Genomic DNA, 26845 nt, shown 5'->3' on the forward strand with positions numbered 1-26845 from the left:
GTCATAGGTCACAATGACCTTGCACTCTGCCATCCGAAGATGTTTTTGAACATGAAATCTGGTTACTCCAGAGAAAATATAAGAAGATATGCCCCAGACAAACATTTCAAAGGTAAAGGTCAAGTCATAGGTCAGTGACCTTCTTCTTGCACTCTGCCATCCCAAGTGAAATGCCACGGACAAACTTTTTCAAAAAAGTTAAGGTCAAAGACAGGTCAGTGACCTTCTTAAACTCTGCCATCCCAATATGTCCCAGACAAACTTGTTGGAGTGCAACCCTAAAGTTGAGTGTGCAACACACGAGCTTCATAGAGATGCAATTTCCAATGTCAATAACAGGTCTCAAATCTTTTGAATGGATTATATAAAATTGCACCAAATTTTAAACTTCTATATTTCACGCTAAAAACAGTTACCAAGGTATTTGTCATGTAGGTTTTATGAAAGAAATGTAATACCAGTTTGGTGTTACATCCCATGTTACTTGCAAACCAAGTTAACAAATTTGTACCAAAGATCCTGTTTTTATCAAAAACAATGGACCTTTAAGGCTAAATGATGGCAAGATTTACAAACAAACGAAAGGGGTAAAGGTGGACACTGTAAGAGGTACTACTGCAACACAAAAATGTTGACTTGCTGGATTTCACTTGTCCCAGAACAGTAACAGCTGGTCAAAAACAAAGTTTCAGCAAAATCTGTTAAAAAGTTTCAAGAGATTTAGAAAATGACTATCAATAACAGTAATTTGCCGAGACGATGTTGAGTTCATTCCTACTTTTGTCAAATCTCCTCAAAAAGGTGGATTTGAAGTTAAAATGTTAACAGATGCCAGAAGACTGAATAGCAATAGCTGACATGGTTTTCAGGCAAGCTTAAAAATGTTTTATCCTTAATAAAAAGAAAACAAAAACAGGATGTCCTGGTGTCCAGATTTTAATCACATGATTGGTTTGTCTTTATAATTTATGTGAAAGCTTTCACGACAGCCGCAAGGTAGTAAGATGCTTCCATGCACTCAGAGGACCCTTGTTGGGTTTGTATTGACAGTTGACACCATCAGAAATGAGACGTCCATCCTGCCTCATCTCCTCGTACACATCTTTCTCCCACTTTGTGAAGCCCCATTTCTTTGACACGAAGATCTGAAAGAAACAAACAGAGCTGTGAGAATGCAATCAACTATAATTAGTTTTATTTTATATGCCAACGTTAAAAGAATTTTATTATTCTTTCTCATCGACATGCATAATTACCGACTTTTTAAACAACAATGTCACCGAGGCCATTTAACAAACCCACCAATATATGTGGGCCGATATAGCAGCCAGGGTGTTTATATTGCAGTAATAGAACGATCAAACTAACAACACATGACAGTTTGGAGCTGGTACTGCTTCATTTTAATTTATAAAGCATGTATCTCAAATATCCAACAAAATCAGGACTATTTCAGATGTGATTATATTACGAGGTAGTAGGAGCAACACATAATACATAATACATAAAACAAAAGGGAATGGGTATTGTAGATTGAAAACAAAAAGCTGGTGTATTGACAACCCAAGGAAAAGTTTTAACTGTTGTGGTAGGCCTAAATGTCCTCCATCCCGCTTTCAACTTCCCACAAAGATGATACACTTGCTTCTGGAATAGCTATTCTTAGTTTTACAAAGACTACACATCCACAAACATTGTCTTTGTTACTGAGGTTACGTATCAAATCACTTGATACAGTGAGTTGATATAGCGACCAAAGTGTTTATATTGCAGTATTGGAACGATCAAACTAACAACACATATCAGTTTGGAGCTGGTACTGCTTTATTACATTCAATCCTTGTGGAAGCCATTCATCTTACCCACTTAAGGCTGAGAGGTTTCATTAAACCAAGCAAGAACTACCTGAATCAAATATTTTACTTTTCATTTATTGGCTACTTTCTGCATTTCTAAAAATGGTATACAGAAAATGATGAATGTTTATTCTTTCAATGCAAAAAGTTTATGGACCCTGCATAATTTCATTTTTCTTTTCACAAAGACCATTCAATTCACCACCACTAGAATAGTGAATTAATATAGCAAAGCATTATAATGCAGAGGTAAAACTATCAAACTAACAACTGGATATTATTTTAACTGGTATTGCAGCTATGCATACTTGCATTTTATTGCATTTTTTTTCGTTCTTGTGTCTTGAAACTTAACAATTTTAATTTTCATATAAATCCCTAAAGTAAGAAATAAATGTGTCACCGAGGCCATTTAACAAACCCACCAATATATGTGGGCCGATATAGCAGCCAGGGTGTTTATATTGCAGTAATAGAACGATCAAACTAACAACACATGTCAGTTTGGAGCTGGTACTGCTTTATTTTAATTTATAAAGCATGTATCTCAAATATCCAACAAAATCAGGGCTATTCAAGAAATGATTATATTAAGGGGCGAGTACCTGAAGGTTGATAATAAGCACCATCTGTATCGACAGAGGCAGGATACCCACAGCTAAGGTGATAAGCCTCCTCGCCGTCCATACAGGTTTTGAACTCCCTAAATACACTTGCTTCTGGAATAGCTATTCTTAGTTTTACAAAGACTACACATCCACAAACATTGTCTTTGTTACTGAGGTTACGTATCAAATCACTTGATACAGGGAGTTGATATAGCGACCAAAGTGTTTATATTGCAGTATTGGAACGATCAAACTAACACATGTCAGTTTGGAGCTGGTACTGCTTTATTTTAATTCATAAAGCATGTATCTCAAATATCCAACAAAATCAGGGCTATTTCAGATGTGATTAATAGAATCTTCCCCTGCCCTGATTTCTGTTACACCCTCAAGGTAGGGGATGATTATTTTTCTCCCATCCTAATATTTCAGTCACAGCTCCACCGACAGTAGTCTGCCATGTTTGTAAACAAAAACATGTGGGGTATGCATATCGTCATTCACTTTTGATGACGTCACAATTACCGATGACGCATCTTAATGACATCACAATTGAACACATGCTAATTGGCACGAGGCTATCCCCCCCTAAAGGGTGGGGGGGGTGACAAGCTGATCTTTCCAGGCTAAAACGGGAGACACGCCTGTGAAGGGTGGGATATATTATGAAGTAGTTGGAGCAACACATAATTTATAATACAAAAGGGAAGGGTGGGGGGAATGGGTATTGTAGATTGAAAACAAAAAGCTGGTGTATTGACAACCCAAGGAAAAGTTTTAACTGTTGTGGTAGGCCTAAATGTCCTCCATCCCGCTTTCAACTTCCCACAAAGATGATACACTTGCTTCTGGAATAGCTATTCTTAGTTTTACAAAGACTACACATCCACAAACATTGTCTTTGTTACTGAGGTTACGTATCAAATCACTTGATACAGTGAGTTGATATAGCGACCAAAGTGTTTATATTGCAGTATTGGAACGATCAAACTAACAACACATATCAGTTTGGAGCTGGTACTGCTTTATTACATTCAATCCTTGTGGAAGCCATTCATCTTACCCACTTAAGGCTGAGAGGTTTCATTAAACCAAGCAAGAACTACCTGAATCAAATATTTTACTTTTCATTTATTGGCTACTTTCTGCATTTCTAAAAATGGTATACAGAAAATGATGAATGTTTATTCTTTCAATGCAAAAAGTTTATGGACCCTGCATAATTTCATTTTTCTTTTCACAAAGACCATTCAATTCACCACCACTAGAATAGTGAATTAATATAGCAAAGCATTATAATGCAGAGGTAAAACTATCAAACTAACAACTGGATATTATTTTAACTGGTATTGCAGCTATGCATACTTGCATTTTATTGCATTTTTTTTCGTTCTTGTGTCTTGAAACTTAACAATTTTAATTTTCATATAAATCCCTAAAGTAAGAAATAAATGTGTCACCGAGGCCATTTAACAAACCCACCAATATATGTGGGCCGATATAGCAGCCAGGGTGTTTATATTGCAGTAATAGAACGATCAAACTAACAACACATGTCAGTTTGGAGCTGGTACTGCTTTATTTTAATTTATAAAGCATGTATCTCAAATATCCAACAAAATCAGGGCTATTCAAGAAATGATTATATTAAGGGGCGAGTACCTGAAGGTTGATAATAAGCACCATCTGTATCGACAGAGGCAGGATACCCACAGCTAAGGTGATAAGCCTCCTCGCCGTCCATACAGGTTTTGAACTCCCTAAATACACTTGCTTCTGGAATAGCTATTCTTAGTTTTACAAAGACTACACATCCACAAACATTGTCTTTGTTACTGAGGTTACGTATCAAATCACTTGATACAGGGAGTTGATATAGCGACCAAAGTGTTTATATTGCAGTATTGGAACGATCAAACTAACACATGTCAGTTTGGAGCTGGTACTGCTTTATTTTAATTCATAAAGCATGTATCTCAAATATCCAACAAAATCAGGGCTATTTCAGATGTGATTAATAGAATCTTCCCCTGCCCTGATTTCTGTTACACCCTCAAGGTAGGGGATGATTATTTTTCTCCCATCCTAATATTTCAGTCACAGCTCCACCGACAGTAGTCTGCCATGTTTGTAAACAAAAACATGTGGGGTATGCATATCGTCATTCACTTTTGATGACGTCACAATTACCGATGACGCATCTTAATGACATCACAATTGAACACATGCTAATTGGCACGAGGCTATCCCCCCCTAAAGGGTGGGGGGGGTGACAAGCTGATCTTTCCAGGCTAAAACGGGAGACACGCCTGTGAAGGGTGGGATATATTATGAAGTAGTTGGAGCAACACATAATTTATAATACAAAAGGGAAGGGTGGGGGGAATGGGTATTGTAGATGGAAAACAAAAAGCTGATGTATTGACTACCCAAGGAAAAGTTTTAACTGTTGTGGTAGGCCTAAATGTCCTCCATCTTGCTTTCAACTTCCTACAAAGATGACACATTTGCTTTTGGAATAGCTATTCTTAGTTTTACAAAGACTACACATCCACAAACATTGTCTTTGTTACTGAGGTTACGTATCAAATCACTTGATACAGTGAGTTGATATAGCGACCAAAGTGTTTATATTGCAGTATTGGAACGATCAAACTAACAACACATATCAGTTTGGAGCTGGTACTGCTTTATTAAATTCAATCCTTGTGGAAGCCATTCATCTTACCCACTTAAGGCTGAGATGTTTCATTAAACCAAGCAAGAACTACTTGAAACAAATATTTTACTTTCAATTTATAGACTACTTTCTGCATTTCTAACAAGAGTACCGCGGAACAATATATGCCCGTCGAATGCCATATAGTGTTATATACTTTCTTTCATTGAAATAAGATCTGCATCATTCTAAGAGTGGTTAGTCGACATGCTATAAAAAATATAGGAGAAAATCTCTGGACAAAAAAAAATCAAATACTGAAATGAACAAAGGGCAAAAACTTTTGCCAAAAAATCGTTGAATCAAAATTCTTTTAAGGGAGAAAATTCATATCGTGATTATAAGGTATACAAAGTTTCAAAGAGACCCGTTGAAAAATGTAGATGATTGCCGGAAAAAAATCAAATACTGAAATAAACAAAGGACATTACCTTTTTTCAAAATTGTTGCATCAAAATTCTTTCCAAGGAAACACAATAACATATGATTATTTAGCCTACTAAGTTTTAAAAAAACGTCAAAAAATTGACGAGGAAAATGCTGTACAAAAATCAAATAAACAAAGGGCAATAACTTTTGAAAAATTGGTTCAGTCAAAATTCTTTTAAAGGAGACAACTTCAAATAATGATTATAATACCAAGTTTCAAAGAGATTGGTCGAAAAATGTAGGAGGAGATTGCCGGACAAACAAAAGTTTATGCCGGACAGACGACCCCATACCACAATACTCACGTCAAAATTTGATGAGCATATAAAAATGGTATACAGAAAATGATGAATGTTTATTCTTTCAATGCAAAATGTTTATGGATCCTGCGTAAATGCATTTTTCTTTTCACAAAGACCATTCAATTCACCACCACTAGAATAGTGAATTAATATAGCAAAGCATTTATAATGCAGAGGTAAAACAATCAAACTAACAACTGGATATTATTTTAACTGGTATTGCACCTATGCATACTTGCTTTTTATTTTGTTTTTGTGTCTTGAAACTTAACAATTTTAACTTTCATATAAATCCCTAAAGTAAGAAATAAATGTGTCACCGAGGCCATTTAACAACCCCACCAATATATGTGGGCCGATATAGCAGCCAGGGTGTTTATATTGCAGTAATAGAACGATCAAACTAACAACACATGTCAGTTTGGAGCTGGTACTGCTTCATTATATACATTCCTTGTGAAGGACGTTGTACTATTTTAATCAACCATATTCTATTTTCCAAATCTGTACAAACAAAATGTGAACAAATGGTACAGGGTTCATTTACATTTATTTCATGGGGGAAAGTCTGTGATCTTGTCATTGGGCCATGAATGATAAACCATCATGGTAAAAGAATAGTAATATGATTTAGTAACCCAAAGTATTCATATTGCAGAGGTAGCAAGATCAAACCAGCACAAGGAGGTTGTTTGCTGGTACTGCACCTTTAGCAAAAAAAAATCACTATCAGTCAATTTGAGGTGACCAATCAAAATCTACAAAAATGTGTTATTTGGAAGCTGGTATTGCTTTTTCGAAAAGTGGTAACTTAGGAAAATCTGGCAGAGAAACATTAAAATCCAATGACAAGATCTCCATTCAGAGCTGATATAACGACCAAAGTTTTATTATTGCAGTATTGGAACGATCAAAACTGACAACGCATGACAGTCTGGAGCTGGTACTGCACCTAACATTGTTTTTTTATAGGAATGATGGATACCTTCTGTCTTCCTGGGAACTTGAACTTTGCTCTCCTGAGGGCCTCAATAACTGCAGCTCGGTTGTTTTCCCTTGCACGACAGGACATTATGGACTGGCCGATGCGCACACGGGCGACAGTTCCTTGAGGTTTACCATAGGCGCCACGCATCCCTGTCTGAAGCCTGAAAATTGTATCCCAATAAATCAGCAATAAGATAGTTTTCTGCACTAAAGCTGTAAACTTGAGAACTTAGAATGCATTAATATCGATATATATCAGAAGGCTCCCCCTGCCTCCCTCTGTTTACTTTGGATGGAGCCTTTTTGTCTCATTTTGGAAGGAAACTTTCAGGTGTCAACTGTAAATTTTGTGAATGAGGCATAAATGTGAAATGGTTTCAATTGGGAATGGACCCCATTATTGGGTTAAAAAAGTCCTTAATACAAAAAAATATATGTAAAAATTGATTTTGGGGTTACAACTTCCAACTTAAAATTGGCAGTCGTGTTAAAATCAATTTGATGTTATTAGGGTTGTGTAATTCCATATTGGAGAAAAAAAAGCGTCTATTTATGTCTTTTTAATAAAAATAATGAAAAAATCCTTCAATGGTAATTACCTATCAGCTCCAGCACATGACAACATCTTGTTGATTCTGCAAACATGGAAGGGATGCACTCGCATTCTTAAATGGAAAGAGTCCTTGCCGCAGTTCTTCACAAGGTATTTGTTTGCACAGATACGGCTGGCTTCCAGTGCCTCAGATGACAACTGTTCCAACTCGTCAGACACGAGATGCACGCATAGTGAGAACTCGTCTACCAAGGCCTTCTTCTTGCCAAGATCAAAGATACGGATCTTGGAATCTGAATATCATCATTGAAAAATAAATATTCACAAAAGTCAAAATCCGACATAATAAAACCATTTAAATACATTTACCTATATATGAAGTTGTACAAACACTGAAAATATGAACAGCATTTTAACAAAATCACTAGATACAGTGAGCCGATATAGCGACCCAAGTTTTAATATTGCAGTATTGGAACGGCCAAACTGAAAAACATGTCAGTCTGGAGCTGGTACTGCATGAAACTTGACAATACATGTACTATCTTTTTCATGTCAAATCCAAATTCAACACTTTAATACATTTTTTTTTGTTTTGTTAATTTACATATAATTATTTCCCCCCACACATACATTTCAATCTTATTCAAATTTGACAGGTTGGGATCTTCATTGACTTCAAAATATCGTCTTCAGAAACTGACATAACATGAACTGTTTACAAAGATAAACCATGAAAAGCGCTGAAAGTAATTTCACAATATTATCCAGATCTGCTGTTTTGCTTACCTGGAACACCACGACAAAACCTTGACTTGGGGTATGGCTTGTTTTTACAATATCTGTAACTGGAAAACACACAAATATGAAACAACGTTAACGTTGTGCATGTTCAGTAGTAAAACTAGAACGAAGCTTTTATTTCGGCAATAAACTGAGAAAAAACAACTGAATTGATGACATGTAGATAATCTGCAAAAGCGATTATTTACTGTTGAACCGGAATTATGGAAAATCCGTATTTTATAGTTAATCTGGCTCTAGAAAGTTCATAACCAATAGACTTCTGTAGCCAAAAAACGTGAAACTTACCAACGAGCTGGTCGGCGCCCCATCTTGAAGGCTGAAAATATGTAAGAATCGCGAGTTAATTGTGCAAATGAAAAAACAAAAATATACAAAAATGTTTACCTAAGCGATGTACTTATTCAGATTTACACATTCTCTTTTAATAGTAAGATGACCGTAGATTTACTTTCGTGGATTTTTATCGTTCCACCATGTTTTACTTACCGTCTAAAAAGAGGGTAACCGGAAGATCCGGTTCTGTGAAGTCACATGACAGACCATGACCAAAGGGGAAGCACCGTACTGTAAAGAAGTCAAAACAAACAGTGGGATGCCCATAGATTTACTGATATTTTAGCTTCATATTCCAGTGTCAGATTTTAGATGAAAGCCCATCATTGCATGGACCAACAAGAATGAATGGTACGTATAGTAAACATCCATGACTTACCGCTTTAGTTCGGTTCATATTTTACAGACTAACAGAGACTGGTTGGAATTGTAGATCATCACTGATATACTATCATATAGTACATTTATGTAGTTACCTGTAGAGTATTCTGTTACATGTACCTTCGTCGACTGCAGTCCCAGCTTATAGTAGCCTGATCGGTACTGTCAACCAGACAATAAGTCTGCACTGAGTAATTTACTGCAATTTGAAATGTTTTTGAATCTTATCAGGTAAGGCACATGATCCTGGCATGTGTTTGCCCTCACTCCGGGAATCAACACCCTAGGTCTTAACACATGGAAATGGTTGATATCTCAACCTCATAACTAAATATGCAATAGCTGTAGGAATAAGGAGACACGCAAGCATGCTGTCATAATTGGTGCATTGGTCTGGTCCCGCCCCTGGAGATTTATATTCCCAACTTTGGCACACATGTCCAGAATCAAGAAGTACTTAATGCACTGACTCTCTAAAGGTTACGCATTGATATCCAAATGCTATTTTTTGTGCTTTTTTGTTGTAAAGAATGACATCTGTGATAACACAGTTATTGTCACTGAAATGTAATTGTCACAGTTATAGTAATTAATGTGTGCATTTATTTAGAATGTAAGCCCTTAAAACTATTCAGCATGATGTGATGTTCCAATACAGTATAATGTTATCATATAACAGGAACTGAGACAACAGCAGACATTATTCAAATTGTTATTTTGATTTGCTTTGTATAGGGGATGATCCTCATGTTAATGAGCGACAAAGTATACTGACCAGACTCCTAGATGCAGTCAAACAGGTATGAAATATATGTATCAGTTAAAGTAAATACCCATCAGCTTCAGCAGAATTTGGCATACAAGAAGGAAAATATTAGATATTTTTGTTTGGTGTACAAGTATTTGATTGTTGCACTATCAAACAGATGTTTCATGTTTTCTATTACTTTCACTTTCTACTACAGTGTCAAGTACGATTTGGTGGCAGAACTGAATTGGCAGCTGATGCAGACAGCAGGTAAAATGATTATTATTTGATATCTTTCCTTTTTAATTCAGGTTTCAAGAAATATTTGAAATTAAGTTATTCTATGAATTGCAATTTGACTCCAGGTGCTATTTATTAAGATTTTATGATAACATAAGTTTCTACAGGAAAGCAAAATTGCACTACAAAAATTCTTACACTATATTTTATTGTAATAAATAATGATGGAGTTTTATAAATGATATAATATTGAGTTTTCCCTGTTTCCTTGTTCAGAGTTTCCTGTCTGTGTGCTGCCTGGGAGACTGGCCTGCAGCACGGAATGCGACAAAGTAACAAGGCCATCCTGGCCCTCAAGTAAGTCGTTTAGTGTTTAGTCCATAAGGAGGAACACACCGCAGTTAGATTTACCCCAATACATGTATATACATACAGTGTACTTGCAAATAACCCAAATTGAAAACATCAGTGTTGGTTACTTACTCCAAACCTGCTTAAATATTACAACACTTTTTCTGTTAAAATGTATTCGTGTGTGTATGCCATATACAAGTATCCCAGACTCTGAGACTCCATTCCCAATTCAACGTATACATAACGTCCATAAAAAAGATACTGTTGACTTTTGAAGGGTCAAAATAAATATCCATTGTAAATGTAACTTATATGTATTACTTTACAGACAGGTGACAGAGATTACAGGCCTCAACAAGGTGACAGACATGTTCAATGACATCACCAACAAGGAGTCTGAAGCAGGTAGGTGATGATGGAGACGCACATTTGTTGACTCCAAAATTAGAAATTCTCCTAATATTATTTTTTTTAATTTGATTTTTATTTTCATTTTAATGTGCAATATACATCTTCATCAAATTAGCAATTATCATAATCATCATTCATCAAGCATCATCCATCATAGACAATAGCCTCATGACCAACACATCTCACAGACATGCACCATCCTCATCATCATTCTCATCACCTTCATCATCACTTTTTTTTTAATACAAAACAACATCTCATCATATTTCATACAATGCATCATCATCATTATCATCATCATCTCATCATCATCATTATCATCATCATCTCATCATCATCATCTCGTCATCATCATTATCATCATCATCCCATCATCATCATCATCAAAGCAATATCATTGTATCGTTATAATCATACAGAGAAAAAATACAAATCAACACTGGTCATTACCATAAATACTTGCATCATGTACATGTGATCATCATCCTCACTGTTATTATCAAGAAAACAAGATCACCTTCCACATGTCACATGACTCTCACATCCTGACATCATACACATAAAGTTGAGGAAGCATATGCAGTAACAAAAAAAAATAAACAATAAATTATCTATTGTATACCTGCAGTGATAAATAAGATCAGATTTACATGAATGTATATTGCACTTTATTGGCTGGACAGACAAATAGCATGTAGAAAGAATTAAAGACGTTTAAAGAAAAGAAAAAGAAAGCGAGAAAAAGAAATAGAAACAAAGTGGAAGAACAGGTTGGGAGGTAGCTATATATAGACAAGACATACTATTTTCAGCTTTGCCAAGGGCTGGGAGAAGCCTACTTGATATATGAATAACAATAACACTGGTACTACTAATAATAATTTACAAGTAAAAAAACAGCAAGAGTACTCTATATTATAAATCAATTAACTTTTTCCATTTACGCCATTCTATATCAAATTTTTCCTTCACAGAGTCGCCCTTACCAGTTGCAATATATTTTCCAACCAGTCTCCTAATATGATATACTACCTACATTAATTTAGAAAAATATGGGGTAAAATGGCAGCAATAAGTGTCCATGTGAAGAAAAATTATAGTGCTAATTGATGAGTCTTTCTGAGACCTTAAAAACACTGCCTTTACTTTTCTTAGGCACATTTGTTCTCAATACTTTTAAAAAATCAGCCACACAATTTTACACCTTGCATTATGTCGAAGCGAAGTAATCCAGTAGATCACCATTGCTTCAATGCATTATGGGTTACATATTTATATGTTGCAGTGTTCTGGCAGTACGTGAAGGAACACCTCACCAAACATGAGCTTGAAAGATTCCTGAAGCTTCAGAGCATCAACACAGACTCTGGACGTGGGAGAGCATGGCTTAGGGCCTCCCTGAACGAGCACTCCCTAGAGCGATACACACATATGCTCCTGGAGAGTGAGGAACTTCTCAGGTTGGGGTGTACTTATACTGCTTTGAATGAAGTCATTTACATTTTACGACAGTCATAGGAATTCTCGCATCACATCACTGATAGCAAATATTGTGACTGACTGTCCTTCAAAACAAGAATGAATCAGTCTTGATTTGCTCTCTGCATGGATTGTGGATCAAAATGGTGTTCAGGGGTAAAATATGTAATTGGAGATCTCCAATAACGTTCCCCAAGGAACATTTTTAATAAGATTATTAAATAAAGACATCACATTAGGTTCAAAATGATTTTATAATAATGATCAACCATAAGGTTTGTGATCAGCATCGCTCATTAGTGATGCTGTTAAAAGATATTCAATGTAAAACTCTTATCATGGTTAACATGCTTTGGTGAAGAACATCATCTGATGCATGGCAGAGAATAGAACAGTACTTGGAAAGAAGTTCACAGTGATTGTTTGATGCAGAAGTGTACAATTTGATTAATAATTTAATGTTGTTGTGTGATTACAGTCAGTTTTATGAGAGCTGGTCATTTCTGCGGGACCAGGAGAGGAGCAGCATGATGCCAATGATGGCCGCAGGTATGTAGGCCATTGACCTCCTCCACTCTACACTAACATTGATGTATAGGCCTGTTTATCGTTATACATTTACATGGCTGTTATTCACCATTATACTTTAAATGGCTTAAAAATATTCAGAAATTAAAAATTGTCTTGTTATATCTGAATAAAACAATAGTTGTTTAAAGTCAAGAAAAATTCTCGCAAATTGCTGCAAATTTACTTTTCACAACCTAAAAGTAATGATTAAGGATGACTATGGAAAGTTATGAATGGACAACCTCAATAAATATATTCCCTTGATATTTTAAATAGAGCGATTTTGTCTAACACTGATAACACTTTTCAGGTTTAGGATCTATCCTATTTGCCATCAACATAGATAATGCTGACTTGAACACTGTGAGGAAACCTACCACCAATGTTATCACAGTCCCCAATGCTGTGGCCAAGTCTTCTCCTACGGCTGATGATGAGCCACGCCCTGTCATCGCTGGTGAGGAAAGCCCCTCTGCTTCCTCAGGTGAGCTACACAGTGTCAGAGAAAGTATCAGTTATAAGTTAGAGGAAGTGTCTCTGCAGTTTCCCAGATAACTCGTTATACAGTACACAGTACATTACCAGTTGTGGTAAATAGGCATTATAACTTTTTTTTTTAAATCAACATTTATTAGATTTTGTACAATGTTGTGTATTTTGATTGGTAAAATTGATGCAGAAATAATTTATCTAATGTATCCAGATATCTTTTCTGCAATTGATTTTTTTTTATGAAATGTTGGATCATGATTTACAGATGTACTGAAGAAGAAGGACAAAAAGAAGAAAAAGAAAATGGCTAATATTGTAAGTTTTGATGAAGATGATTCAGGGACATACAGTGCTGCTTCCCATCTGTCTGAAGTGGATCAGTCTGACTACGGGGCAACAGTGGGCAGGAGATCATTCGATACAAACATTGACAGTGAACTTTCAAAGCAAACGCTGCCTTATTTTAAGGCATCAGCTAATAGCACATCTTCACAGATGTCATCACTTTACAGCCGTGAGCCAAGTGTTACATCTGGGACCTCTAACGACCGACAGAACAGTCACAGCTCTTTCAGTTCAACTGACTTCGAGTTAAGGTAGTTATGATCAGACACATGTTGTATGACGACTAAAGGTAGTTTTACTCTTATTATCACCGGAACCTCATTACCTTGTATATACTTATCTGGTCACTTTAAATTGCTTGAATTAAAAACAAAATCATATAAATATTAGCAGGGTACAAAGCGACGGCATTAGAGAAGATCCCTGGTAAATTGGTACGCCCAATTTTTTATAAAATATTTACGCAATACCACACATGTTTCCTGATGTCAGCAGAGACAACACAAGTTCATTGAGTGGATGATGCATACATCTCATTTGTCTGCCTATACAATTAGATAAAGACAAATTAGGTACAGCTGCATTTTAATTGCAGTTTATATGCATGCTATAATTAAATTTCTGTAAAATTTCACACATGATTTTCCAGGATTTATGTTCAGTTTGCTTCCATCAAACACATACTGATCGAAACAATGTTTCGGACAGAATAGTGAAGTTGCCTTGTCATACCACAGATTTGTACCAACTCATTCTCAATTCAGTTTGGTGATTTGATCTGTGGATAATAACCAATGATTCTAGCAAAAAGGAGTTACCTTTATTGTTACAGTGTAAAATGTGATACCTTTGGTATTGCATTGTCTGAAAACTGTCAGTGTCAGTATAACAAAATTCACTTGGCATGCGATAGTAATAGCTTTAAATATTACCTGTACTAGATTCATGAACATTTCATAATTGATTGAATTGCTTCATCATCAAAACATCTTTGTGAGGTGAGATTTTGTGTGAAATTTCTAAAAGTCATAACTTGTCTTCTACAACAATGCATAAATATTATTTTATTTTATTTTAGCGACCCTGGAAACCTGATACCCTTAACCTCAGCAGGCACTCCTTTTGATCTTTCTTCATCACCTGTAGTCTTGGAACACAACTTAAGTTCATCAGGTAAAATAAAAACAATTCTTATGCTCTGGTTTGGCCGTCTGACGGTCTAAGATCATTAGCTCTCCACTACCGGTACACACATTCAAGGATTGCATAGGATAATCTCCAGGTACTGGCTGCAGGTCTGGTTTTCCTCCACCACCCAAACCTAGCTCATCCTTAAAAATTGACTATAAAAGGATGTTAAATATAACCTAACCTGTAATTTTGCTTCAGTGACTTGGTTAGACTTTCCATTCTGCTCCATAGGTGTGGGTTAGACTTTCCATTCTGCTCCATAGGTGTGGGTTAGACTTTGTAGTTAGCTCCATAGGTGTGGGTTAGACTTTCCATTCTGCTCCATAGGTGTGGTTAGACTTTGTAATTAGCTCCATAGGTGAGGGTTAGACTTTCCATTCTGCTCCATAGGTGTGGGTTAGACTTTCCATTCTGCTCCATAGGTGTGGGTTAGACTTTCCATTCTGCTCCATAGGTGTGGGTTAGACTTTCCATTCTGCTCCATAGGTGTGGGTTAGACTTTCCATTCTGCTCCATAGGTGTGGGTTAGATTTTCCATTCTGCTCCATAGGTGTGGGTTAGATTTTCCATTCTGCTCCATAGGTGTGGTTAGACTTTGTAATTAGCTCCATAGGTGTGGGTTAGATTTTCCATTCTGCTCCATAGGTGTGGGTTAGACTTTCCATTCTGCTCCATAAGTGTGGTTAGACTTTGCAGTTAGCTCCATAGGTGTGGTTAGACTTTGCAGTTAGCTCCATAGGTGTGGTTAGACTTTGCAGTTAGCTCCTTAGGTTTGGTTAGATTTTGCAGTTAGCTCCATAGGTGTGGTTAGATTTTGCAGTTAGCTCCATAGGTGTGGTTAGACTTTGCAGTTAGCTCCATAGGTGTGGTTAGACTTTCCATTCTGCTCCATAGGTGTGGTTAGACTTTGCAGTTAGCTCCATAAGTGTGGTTAGACTTTGCAGTTAGCTCCATAGGTGTGGTTAGATTTTTCAGTTAGCTCCGTTGCTTTTTTTAATTGTTAACCACAAATATATCAAACTTCATATGTAGATACCCAGGGTACTTCCTCAAGAATACTTCTTGCTTATAAGATATGTAGATCACTGTGATCTATATTTTCCACTTATTTTCCATACAGCTCCATTTCTTTGATATTTCTAGCTATACTGGAAGTTCCATAGTCATCAAAATTCATATTTGAATAAATCTTGAGAAATACTACACCAATAGATGAACAGTGTTTTATTTACATGAGTCAAATACTCAACTTTTCTCATTAAACTTTTGAAAATTCATAAATTTTACATAGAACTTCATGAGATATGAATCACTATGTGAAAATGATAGATAAAACATTGGTTGAAATGTAGGTCATTGTGACTCATTTTTTCTGGTTCACCAACTTCAGTTAGATTTTGCATTAAATAACATTTCTTTGGTTAGATTTTGTGTGTAACAATATTTTACGTCAAAGCAGAAATGGGGACATATGCATGTTTTACAAACATTTTCTACCATTTACTTATTTTTTTGTAAGTCTTTCTGTTGTGAGTTGTCATTTTGACTTTTAAATGATACTGGTTATATCAGTAAAAAATTACATACAAGTATAAGAAATTGATAATGATTGTTATTTTGAAAGAGATAAAATGAATAGACACATAGGATGACAAACTTATTTTGTTCTTGTAGTGGATTCCTCTGATGGCCAAAAGTATGGGGGACAGGACGTAGCTTCAGCAGCTCGTGCCCTAGATCTGGCTCAGCAGGGAACAGCACACAGGTAGGTATCGTGCAAGGTCTAAACTAAGCTTGACAGGGAACAGCACACTGGTAGGTATCGTGTAAGGTCTAAACTAAGTTTGACAGGGAACAGCACACAGGTAGGTATCGTGCAAGGTCTAAACTAAGCTTGACAGGGAACAGCACACAGGTAGGTATCGTGTAAGGTCTAAACTAAGCTTGACAGGGAACAGCACACAGGTAGGTATCGTGTAAGGTCTAAACTAAGCTTGACAGGGAACAGCTCACTGGTAGGTATCGTGCAAGGTCTAAACTAAGCTTGACAGGGAACAGTTCACTGGTAGGTATCGTGCAAGGTCTAAACTAAGCTTGACAGGGAACAGTTCACTGGTAGGTATCGTGCAAGGTCTAAACTAAGCTTGACAGGGAACAGTTCACTGGTAGGTATCGTGCAAGGTCTAAACTAAGCTTGACAGGGAACAGTTCACTGGTAGGTATCGTGCAAGGTCTAAACTAAGCTTGACAGGGAACAGTTCACTGGTAGGTATCGTGCAAGGTCTAAACTAAGCTTGACAGGGAACAGTTCACTGGTAGGTATCGTGCAAGGTCTAAACTAAGCTTGACAGGGAACAGTTCACTGGTAGGTATCGTGCAAGGTCTAAACTAAGCTTGACAGGGAACAGTTCACTGGTAGGTATCGTGCAAGGTCTAAACTAAGCTTGACAGGGAACAGTTCACTGGTAGGTATCGTGCAAGGTCTAAACTAAGCTTGACAGGGAACAGTTCACTGGTAGGTATCGTGCAAGGTCTAAACTAAGCTTGACAGGGAACAGTTCACTGGTAGGTATCGTGCAAGGTCTAAACTAAGCTTGACAGGGAACAGTTCACTGGTAGGTATCGTGCAAGGTCTAAACTAAGCTTGACAGGGAACAGTTCACTGGTAGGTATCGTGCAAGGTCTAAACTAAGCTTGACAGGGAACAGTTCACTGGTAGGTATCGTGCAAGGTCTAAACTAAGCTTGACAGGGAACAGTTCACTGGTAGGTATTGTGCAAGGTCTAAACTAAGCTTGACAGGGAACCGCACACTGGTAGGTATCGTGCAAGGTCTAAACTAAGCTTGACAGGGAACCGCACACATGTAGGTACCGTGCAAGGTCTAAACTAAACTTGACAGGGAACAGTTCACTGGTAGGTATCATGCAAGGTCTAAACTAGACTCGGAGAAACAGCACAAACAAAAACAAAAAAATCAAATTTTATAAAGCTGATTTCCCAAGATCAGGATTTAATGTAGATTGATCATATTAAATATTCTAATCAATTACCTTGTATAAAGCCCAGTATAACTGAATTGATTTACAGTTGTTATATGTTTCAGCTACCGGACCCAAGGTGATGGTGGTAACGTGGACGTTGTGGCAAAGAAAGATGCCATGTCTACAGGTAAGCATGCCATGTCAACAGGTAAGCATGCTATGTCAACAGGTAAGCTTCTCACAGTTTTACAGGGAACCAAACTAAAGTCTTGTGGTTAATCATCAGTCTAAAGCTGTACACAAGATTTGGAACTTCTGTCAGAGATTCACTGGGTTTGCCAAATGTGAAAATAGCAGTTTCATATGATCAAATATTCTGATAACTGTTGTGCTGTTAGGTTGAAAAACTTTGTCCTAGGATGCTTGAGTAGTGATAATAGTTACAATATCTTTTTCAGATGAACTTAAGCAGGCTGTGGTTTCCATGATGATGAGGAAGGACGAGGTCGAGGAACAGAACAGGTAAGACACAATGTCTGCTACATCTGTTAGCTGTAGGTTCTCAGTACACACTGAACAATACAGTTGGTGGAGGAACAGAACAGGTAAGACACGATGTCTGCTACATCTGTTAGCTGTAGGTTCTCAGTATACACTGAACAATACAGTTGGTGGAGGATAGATAACACTCTGTTTCACCTCTGTAAATTTCCAGTGGGGGACAGGGGTTCTCAGTAACTAAAGTAAACTACAGTGGACTCTTACCTCTATAAGTTTCAGCTCTCTCAATTCAAAATAAAAAGATCATAATTATATGTTATAAATTAATTTCTGAATTTTAAGAAAAAAAGTTTAGAAGGGAAGTTTAAAAATGTGTTTTATAAGAAACCACTTACCTGTACTGTAATTGTTTAATATTATGTCCCTGTTGTAGGAATCTACAGGATACTCTACAGCTAGAGATGGAGACCTCATCCACACTACGGGCCGATATTGAGGATATGAAGATAACCTCCCAAGCTAAACAAGAAAAGGAAGCTGCAAAATATCAAGCTCTACAGAAGTAAGCCTTAGTTTCCATAGTTTGATAATATATCTTATAGAATTTAAAATATGGCCAATTTTCCTTATCTGTTTTCTCTTTGTTCAGATGATAGAACTATAAAGTATTAATTGGTTTTGACCTGATGAACAGTAAAATATCAGAAATTGAAGTACAAAAAAAAAAAAAAAAAATTGTCAAGCAACGTAATGTAAATTACACCCGGTACATCAATTGATGTATGGTCTGTCATCTTTTCCAGTTGTATTAACGTCTGTGTTGCTATTATCTTCTCTAGCTTGGCTAATATATGTATGGTGTTGCAGGGAGAATGAACTACTAAAACATCAGCTGAGGCGCTATGTAAATGCAGTACAGATGCTGAGGGCTGAGGGCTCGCACATTGATGGTTGGTTCATTGTACATTTGTAATAGTAGTTATTTGCTAGTGGTCTCATGTTTTTATAGTAATTGTCTTTATGTCACCAGTATAGACAGGTTGTGGTAGAGCTCTTTTGTGTATTTTCTTGTTCCTGTTTTATCTTAAATAAACAGGGAAATAAGAAATTTTATGGATGGTTTGTTGGTCTAGTGGATAGCATTCACCTTTCACCTAGACAGCAAGTGCTCTGTTTCCTGATTGGACGTGGAATATTGGGTCATCTGCCCGGCCATTCATGTTATTGTGCTACTTCTGTTTCCACCCACATAAAGACACCCTTTGCCCTTCCATCTGGGGGAACAAGAGTGAATTGATACAAGTTGAAAGATCTTGTATATCGTTTGTACTGTACACACTCTATTTGACTTGATTTTTGTATTTATGATACCATTATGATTTACAGACAATTTGGGTATCCACTTAGATGACCCTCAACCCAACATACCACCAGCCAAGCCCAGTATAGACTACAGTCATGAAGCATCCGAGTATGAGAAGAAGTTGATACAGGTCAGTCTTTACTATGCTCATATTGGTTTTTGACATTTACCCTACCACAGTATGATTAAATCCAATTAGAATTTCAGGTTATCTGCTGACACTCCAATGTTCCGTAGACGGGGATCATGATTGACAGTCCAATGTTCCGTAGACGGGGATCATGATTGACAGTCCAATGTTCCGCAGACTGGGATCATGATTGACAGTCCAATGTTCCGCAGACGGGGATCATGATTGACAGTCCAATGTTCCGTAGACTGGGATCATGATTGACAGTCCAATGTTCCGTAGACGGGGATCATGATTGACAGTCCAATGTTCCGTAGATGGGGATCATGGTTGACAGTCCAATGTTCTGTAGACGGGGATCATGATTGACAGTCCAATGTTCCGTAGACGGGGATCATGATTGACAGTCCAATGTTCCGTAGAGCTTTAGCTCAAGTGACCTATTGCTATCTGTCTTTGTCCGTCATGGTGCGTCGTCCGTTAACATTTTACATTTTCAACTTAAGCTGAAATACTGTCAAAGGGATTTCATTGATACTTCATGGGAATGTTACTGAAAACTCCCTAATATTTACAGTTCTAATAGGCCGTATTTACTGAAACTCAGTTTAGGAATGATCAACTCATTGTCCTGACAAATTAAGTTAAAGTTCGACTTAACTCAAATTTTGGTAGGGATGATTGACATCATTATCTCAACTTCATATTTCAACAACAAAAATGTATACTGCAAGACTCAGGTGACCATTAAGGCCCATGGGTCTCTTGTTTTACTAGTTGACCTTGTCTCTACCATTTGCCCTTGTGTGTACCACTTGACGTTACTTTTACTATTAATCCTTTCTCTACCACTTGACCTTATTTTGACCACTTGACCTTGTATTGACCTTTTGACTTTGTTTTTACCAGGTGGCAGAGATGCATGGGGAACTGATGGAATTTAATGAGATGCTGCATCGGCAACTCAACAACAAGGATGCCATGTTACGCCGTGTTCAGCGAGAACTAGTAGACCTTCGGGGACCGGTTAGTTTTCTTAAAACTAGTGGTCTCCAACCTTTAATGAGGAACCTGTCCTGAGGAGTCTCTCTAACTACCAGTTAATAGTCTCTCTAACTACCAGTTAATAGTCTCTATGACCTCCAGTGAATAGTCTCTCTAACTACCAGTTAATAGTCTCTCGAACTACCAGTTAATAGTCTCTCTGACCTCCAGTGAATAGTCTCTCTAACTACCAGTTAATAGTCTCTCTAACTACCAGTTAATAGTCTCTCTAACTACCAGTTAATAGTCTCTCTAACTACCAGTTAATAGTCTCTCTAACTACCAGTTAATAGTCTCTCTAACTACCAGTTAATAGTCTCTCTAACTACCAGTTAATAGTCTCTCTAACTACCAGTTAATAGTCTCTCTAACTACCAGTTAATAGTCTCTCTAACTACCAGTTAATAGTCTCTATCTTAACCTCAAGATACAAGCCTCTATTTACTTTCTTGACCTCCAGTAACGAGGCTCTAATTTCCTGTTGTGAGCCCAATATATGATGATCTGTTTAGTCTAGTGAGACGAGTTTCTTTGACATTTTTTCAATAACAAATATTTATAAGCAACATTTATTTGATCCTTAAGTCTTGATAGCATCTCAAAGCAGCGAGTTTTAAGCATTATAAATGTTGTATGTATAATAATTGTAATTCAACTGTTACATATTTATTACACTAGCTTATGGTTAAGTTTTCATGAATCATTACTGGTTGACGTGTTTATTTTAGCTTCCTCACGACCTACAGCTGGCAGACGAGACATTGAGTATGGACATGGACAGGTAAGAGGATGAGGGCCACATTTTTTTTATTTAAAGACAAATTTGTGTGATGAAATATTATTGTTAAAGCAATTAAATATTTTTTCCATACAGTTTAAGACTGATTATATGACATTCTGTTTTACATCTGTTTTAGCCTTTCTCTGCACCTGAACACTCTAGTTAATATCTGGATTCCCTCAGCTTTCCTCCAGGGAGCTTCCTCGGACCAGCATCATGTCTACCAGGTATAACATCTACAGCCCACACTACATACACACTAGATTTCTCCACTAGTCATAAAGTTGTCTCCTGATTTACTTTTTTAATAAAAAAATTTGTCCCTTCAAGGCTATGATTTCTCTGTTTGACAGTCATGACGCCGTAGCACAATAGAAAGGAACATTTATAAGCAATAAATCACAGTACCACAGAAGTATGATGCCACAAACAGCTTTTCATGGAGGAACTAGCCTCTTGTGCATTATATGCTGCCAGGATTAGCCAGAGTAGTGCTATAGACTTTGATACCTGTAATACTATAAACAGTTTGTTAAAAATTTTGTCATTCAGTTTTGATGATGTACATGCCGTGGTGAAATGTATGCTGTCTGCCAACATTTTGCATGTCCACAGTTTCCTGTCTGCTGTTTTTAACCAAATTTAGAGAAATTTGTCACCAATCAAGGGTAGAAAATGTCATGGTCAACTTGAGACAAATGAAAAGTAATGTACTGAAATGTTGTTCAAATATTTGATACTCTTAATGTTTATTGTTGCATTGTAATTCATGAAAAATGCAAAACTTTATATAAGACAGAAAAAGGTAATGGTACAGTTTATTTGTTAGAATTTCACTGTCTTAATTTGCTTCCAGATCTACTTAAGAATCCAGGATGAAGAATGGAATACATACAAGAGATTTAGCCAGTTTCATCAGTTCCACATCAAGTTAAAAAAGCAGTATCCAGCTATAAGTAGATATGAATTCCCACCGAAAAAGACTATTGGTAAAAAGGTTAGCATGTGTTATTGCCTGAATTTTTTAACTTACATACAAAAACAAGAAATTTCTTCATAGCCTGAATTTGTATTTTGTATTATGTTGATAGTTATATAGTGAATTCATCTTAGTTCCCAGCTAGATAACTGGGATATTTATTTTTAGAAAAAGGAAAATCACTGGCTGGATAGTGAGACAGCTAGATAAAAAGGTGGCGAGACAGACACGTTCTAACTCCAGTACTTACTGAAAAACTATGCAGAAGTAGTTTGAACTCCTTAACATTTAACAAGCCCATTCACACTGAATTCTACACTAATTATGAAAGTACATAATGTTAAAATTTAAGAGAACTTTTGGCTATTATTTTCCAGGTAGTGATGAAGGTGCAATGATGTGAATTCTGTTATGACGATTTGTACAATTTGGGGTGAAAGGTAATGCTAGCTTTGTTTGTGTATTCTAGGAAACCAAAGTAGTAGAGAATAGACGGAAGGTGTTCCAGACATATCTACGGAAAGTCATCAACCACCTCCTAGAGAAAGAGCCCACCCTAGCAGCTAACATCAACAAAGAAAGACTAGCACAGACTCTACCCTTCTTCAGGTGAGTTTGTGTCTGGCTCTGGTCAAAGCTATCCTTTTTAAGGTGTATGTATTTCTCACTCTGGATAAGACTCTTTTACATAGATCTATCAATTTGCATCAGATTCAGATACTACCCTTCTTCAGATTTATAGATCTCACCCTGTTGTAATTGTCCAGACTATACCCTCCTTCAGGTGAACTCTGACTCTCTGTGGTCCATAATATATTGCCAGTACCGGGTACCCTTCAGTTGAGACCAACCACATTACACATCTTCAGATGAATATCACCATTAGGTCAAGCTTTGATCCTTTTCAAATATTGTCCACTAACATATGAAGTGTATAACAGGTTGCTTTCCAAGAAATCATAGTTCAGAAGTTTACTTTCATACCTCATTTTAAGTTCAAAGATTATGTGATATTGCTAACTATGTGGATTTTTTAACTGTGATTTTGAAATATGTAAGATAAACACTCTCTATGGTATTTGTACTTCTCAGTGACAAACCACCAGAGAAGGATGTAAAGAAGAAAGGGATGAAGAAGTCCCAATCCTCGGCTAGTATTCAGGCCGCATCAACAGGCCAGTCTCAGGCAGCCTCTGCCCAACCAGAGTACACAGGACTGTAGGCCTCCGACTGTCCGGTGACACTGGACCATGCAGATGTCCTCAGTTCATACCTACCAGAGTACACAGGACTGTAGACATCACACTGTACAAGGCAGCATAAGGCCACAGAAGGGATACAGTACGTCCTGTAGACCTCCGACTCTATCAGGGACAGTCATGTTAGGTTGAAGGTTATACACAATACATTACGGGAATTTCCTCACAAATCATTGTGGTCATATTACTTAGTTGCTGTTATCCTGCATAACATTGTCCTCAAATTTTGTGTTTGTTTCTGGTTAAAAGGGTACAAGATTACTACACTTTTGTTTAATTATGGACCAAGTTTTAACCATGCTATAAAATGTATTTTAAATAAGGTTTTGGCATTATTTTTCATGAAGTTACAAGATTTTAATTAAAGAAAGTTGGATTAATAAATTCTGATCATATATAAGAACACTGAATTTAGAATTATAGATTTTGATACCCGTCATGTTACATCCCAGGCCAGTGCATGTGTTGTGTTGTCTATGGTAGGCAGTGTCCTGATATATGTTCATGATGAATACTTCATTTGTGTGCTTGTGCCCATATCATCATGTTTTCATTGCTGACATTATTGTCTAATACATGTATACGTGTTCCTTTGATGTTTTATAGGTGCGAAGCCTTTAGAACACTCCCCCTCCCCCCAGTACCCGGTTTATTTATTTTATGAAATGGGAACATTGTATCTTAATGTGTTAAAAGATTTCTAAAATGAAATAATGTAGCACAGAAAAAAGTATTTTATAGTATATACTATCTGCGGGTATGAGGTCATGTCTAGGTAGACTTTATTGGAGTCAGTTGGTTGTATTGTATCATACATTCACAAACAAATATACTTCACAAGAAATTTTAAGTGAATGCTTTTATATCTAATGTACATATATAATTCAATTGAACTAAAATTATTTCAGAACTTATGTTTATAGAAAAATTTGATATGAAAGAAATTATTCATGTAAAATTTAAAAATAGATATAATCTTAATCTTCATCTAATTAAATAAGAATTTTCATGTTAAACTTCAGTTCAAAATTCTACCTTATTGAAATTCTTAACATTTTTATATAGTATAGTATAAATACAGATAAATGCATGAATGCGGACCTGTAAGGGAGAGATGTATGGGTATGTATGGGTTGTGTATTTTACATGCAGGGCTAATCACATGTTAGTTGTGCTCTGACACTGTAATCTCGGGCATAAACCGTTCAGGCAATAACATTACATCTTCTAGTCAGCTCTTTTTAAAGGGGTGGAAGATTTCCTTCAATAAAAGCGTTACGATTGAATGCAGTGCAAACATATTTATATCTGCCAATCACTGTGTCCCATCCTATATTCATACTTGCCAATCACTGTGTCCCATCCTATATGTATATCTGCCAATCACTGTGTCCCATCATATATACCTGCCAATCACTGGGTCCCATCCTATATGTATATCTGCCAATCACTGTGTCCCATCATATATACCTGCCAATCACTGGGTCCCATCCTATATTTATATCTGCCAATCACTGTGTCCCATCCTATATTTATATCTCCCAATCACTGTGTCCCATCCTATATATATATCTGCCAATCACTGTGTCCCATCCTATATGTATATCTGCCAATCACTTTGTCTCATTCTATATGTATATCTGCCAATCACTGTGTCCCATCCTATATGTATATCTCCCAATCACTGTGTCCCATCCTATATGTATATCTGCCAATCACTTTGTCCCATCCTATATGTATATCTCTCAATCACTGTGTCCCATCCTATATGTATATCTGCCAATCGCTGGGTCCCATCCTATATGTATATCTGCCAATCGCTGGGTCCCATCTTATATGTTTATCTGCCAATCACTGTGTCCCATCCTATATGTATATCTGCCAATCGCTGGGTCCCATCCTATATGTATATCTGCCAATCGCTGGGTCCCATCCTATATGTATATCTGCCAATCACTTTGTCCCATCCTATATGTTTATCTGCCAATCACTGGGTCCCATCCTATATGTATATCTACCAATCACTGTGTCCCATCCTATATGTATATCTGCCAATCGCTGGGTCCCATCCTATATGTATATCTGCCAATCACTTTGCCCCGTATATACTTAATGAACATGATGACTGGTGCTTATTGCTACATGTCTGTATATAAATGTATCCATCATATGACTTATTTTGCATGAGATTATCATTATTATTGCTATGACTGTTCCATAGATTTGCATGCATCTGAATATTATTGAACATGTGTCTTGTATGATGCAATGTGCCGTCAGACTCAATTACCCCACCTCTCTTCTCAATTATAATGTAGAATATACTGTATACTGGGAATATTTTGCTGTGATTTAACTTTTGCATTTTCCATCCTCCCCAATGAGGGTGAATTTATAATGACAGGGAGTATTAGTACACACCATACAATATGTGATTAGTTCATGTGAAAGGCGAAACTAACATCAGGCGAACATGGATTTTATCGTTAAACGGTGAATATTTGACTAGGGGAAAATGTCCTGGTATACAGTATCACTGTAAGTTGAATTTTAATTTGTTACATACAGGGTTCTGATGTTTTATCACAGATTCAACAGAAACAATTTCACATGCTTATTTATTATTTTTGTATTATTATAATAAATATTGATGATATGGTACAAATACTGTAAGCATATTTACTCTATACTTAAGCTGGCACTGGAATAAATTATCCCATATTATCAAGATATAATTAACTTGATATCATATAAACAATACCAATGTCTACAAGGGATTTTTACTGTGTTTACCCAGAAATAAACCCATGTGTGGCAATAAGCCCACACATGTCTACTTCAATGCAAACAAATACCATTTCATTGTTCAGTGCAGTAAGTGCACTCCCTACTTTGAGTCAGAAATTATGTGTTGACACTCTGGGCTTTTTTAGGATAAATGTGGCAATCATGTGACAACCAAGCCCTATTGTAGGATAAAGGTGGTGATTATGTGACACC

General features: G+C 36.7%; 2 protein-coding genes across 2 annotated transcripts; one reads left to right on the forward strand and one right to left on the reverse strand.

The window, feature by feature from the left end:
• Positions 1-920: 920 nt before the first annotated feature.
• On the reverse strand, positions 921-8776 carry LOC110447378 (60S ribosomal protein L10-like). Its single transcript, XM_021493017.1, has 6 exons — positions 8748-8776; positions 8547-8577; positions 8244-8302; positions 7501-7747; positions 6900-7062; positions 921-1145 (listed from the first exon to the last, which is right to left on the reverse strand). Exons 2-6 carry the CDS (start codon positions 8567-8569, stop codon positions 981-983), a joined length of 657 nt encoding a protein of 218 aa, XP_021348692.1. The 5' UTR covers positions 8570-8577; positions 8748-8776; the 3' UTR covers positions 921-980.
• Positions 8777-8793: 17 nt separating this feature from the next.
• On the forward strand, positions 8794-26839 carry LOC110447377 (sorting nexin-29-like). The gene is made up of 22 exons (XM_021493016.1): positions 8794-8945; positions 9711-9775; positions 9941-9993; positions 10240-10320; positions 10646-10722; positions 12014-12188; positions 12686-12756; positions 13088-13261; positions 13535-13865; positions 14693-14787; positions 16480-16570; positions 17911-17975; positions 18247-18310; positions 18723-18851; positions 19157-19239; positions 19676-19782; positions 20692-20808; positions 21555-21607; positions 21744-21834; positions 22464-22604; positions 23056-23195; positions 23679-26839. Exons 1-22 carry the CDS (start codon positions 8939-8941, stop codon positions 23806-23808), a joined length of 2340 nt encoding a protein of 779 aa, XP_021348691.1. The 5' UTR covers positions 8794-8938; the 3' UTR covers positions 23809-26839.
• The last annotated feature ends 6 nt before the right edge of the window (positions 26840-26845 follow it).

This window comes from Mizuhopecten yessoensis, unplaced genomic scaffold (assembly GCF_002113885.1).
Source record: "Mizuhopecten yessoensis strain PY_sf001 unplaced genomic scaffold, ASM211388v2 scaffold3339, whole genome shotgun sequence".
NCBI lineage: Eukaryota > Metazoa > Mollusca > Bivalvia > Pectinida > Pectinidae > Mizuhopecten > Mizuhopecten yessoensis.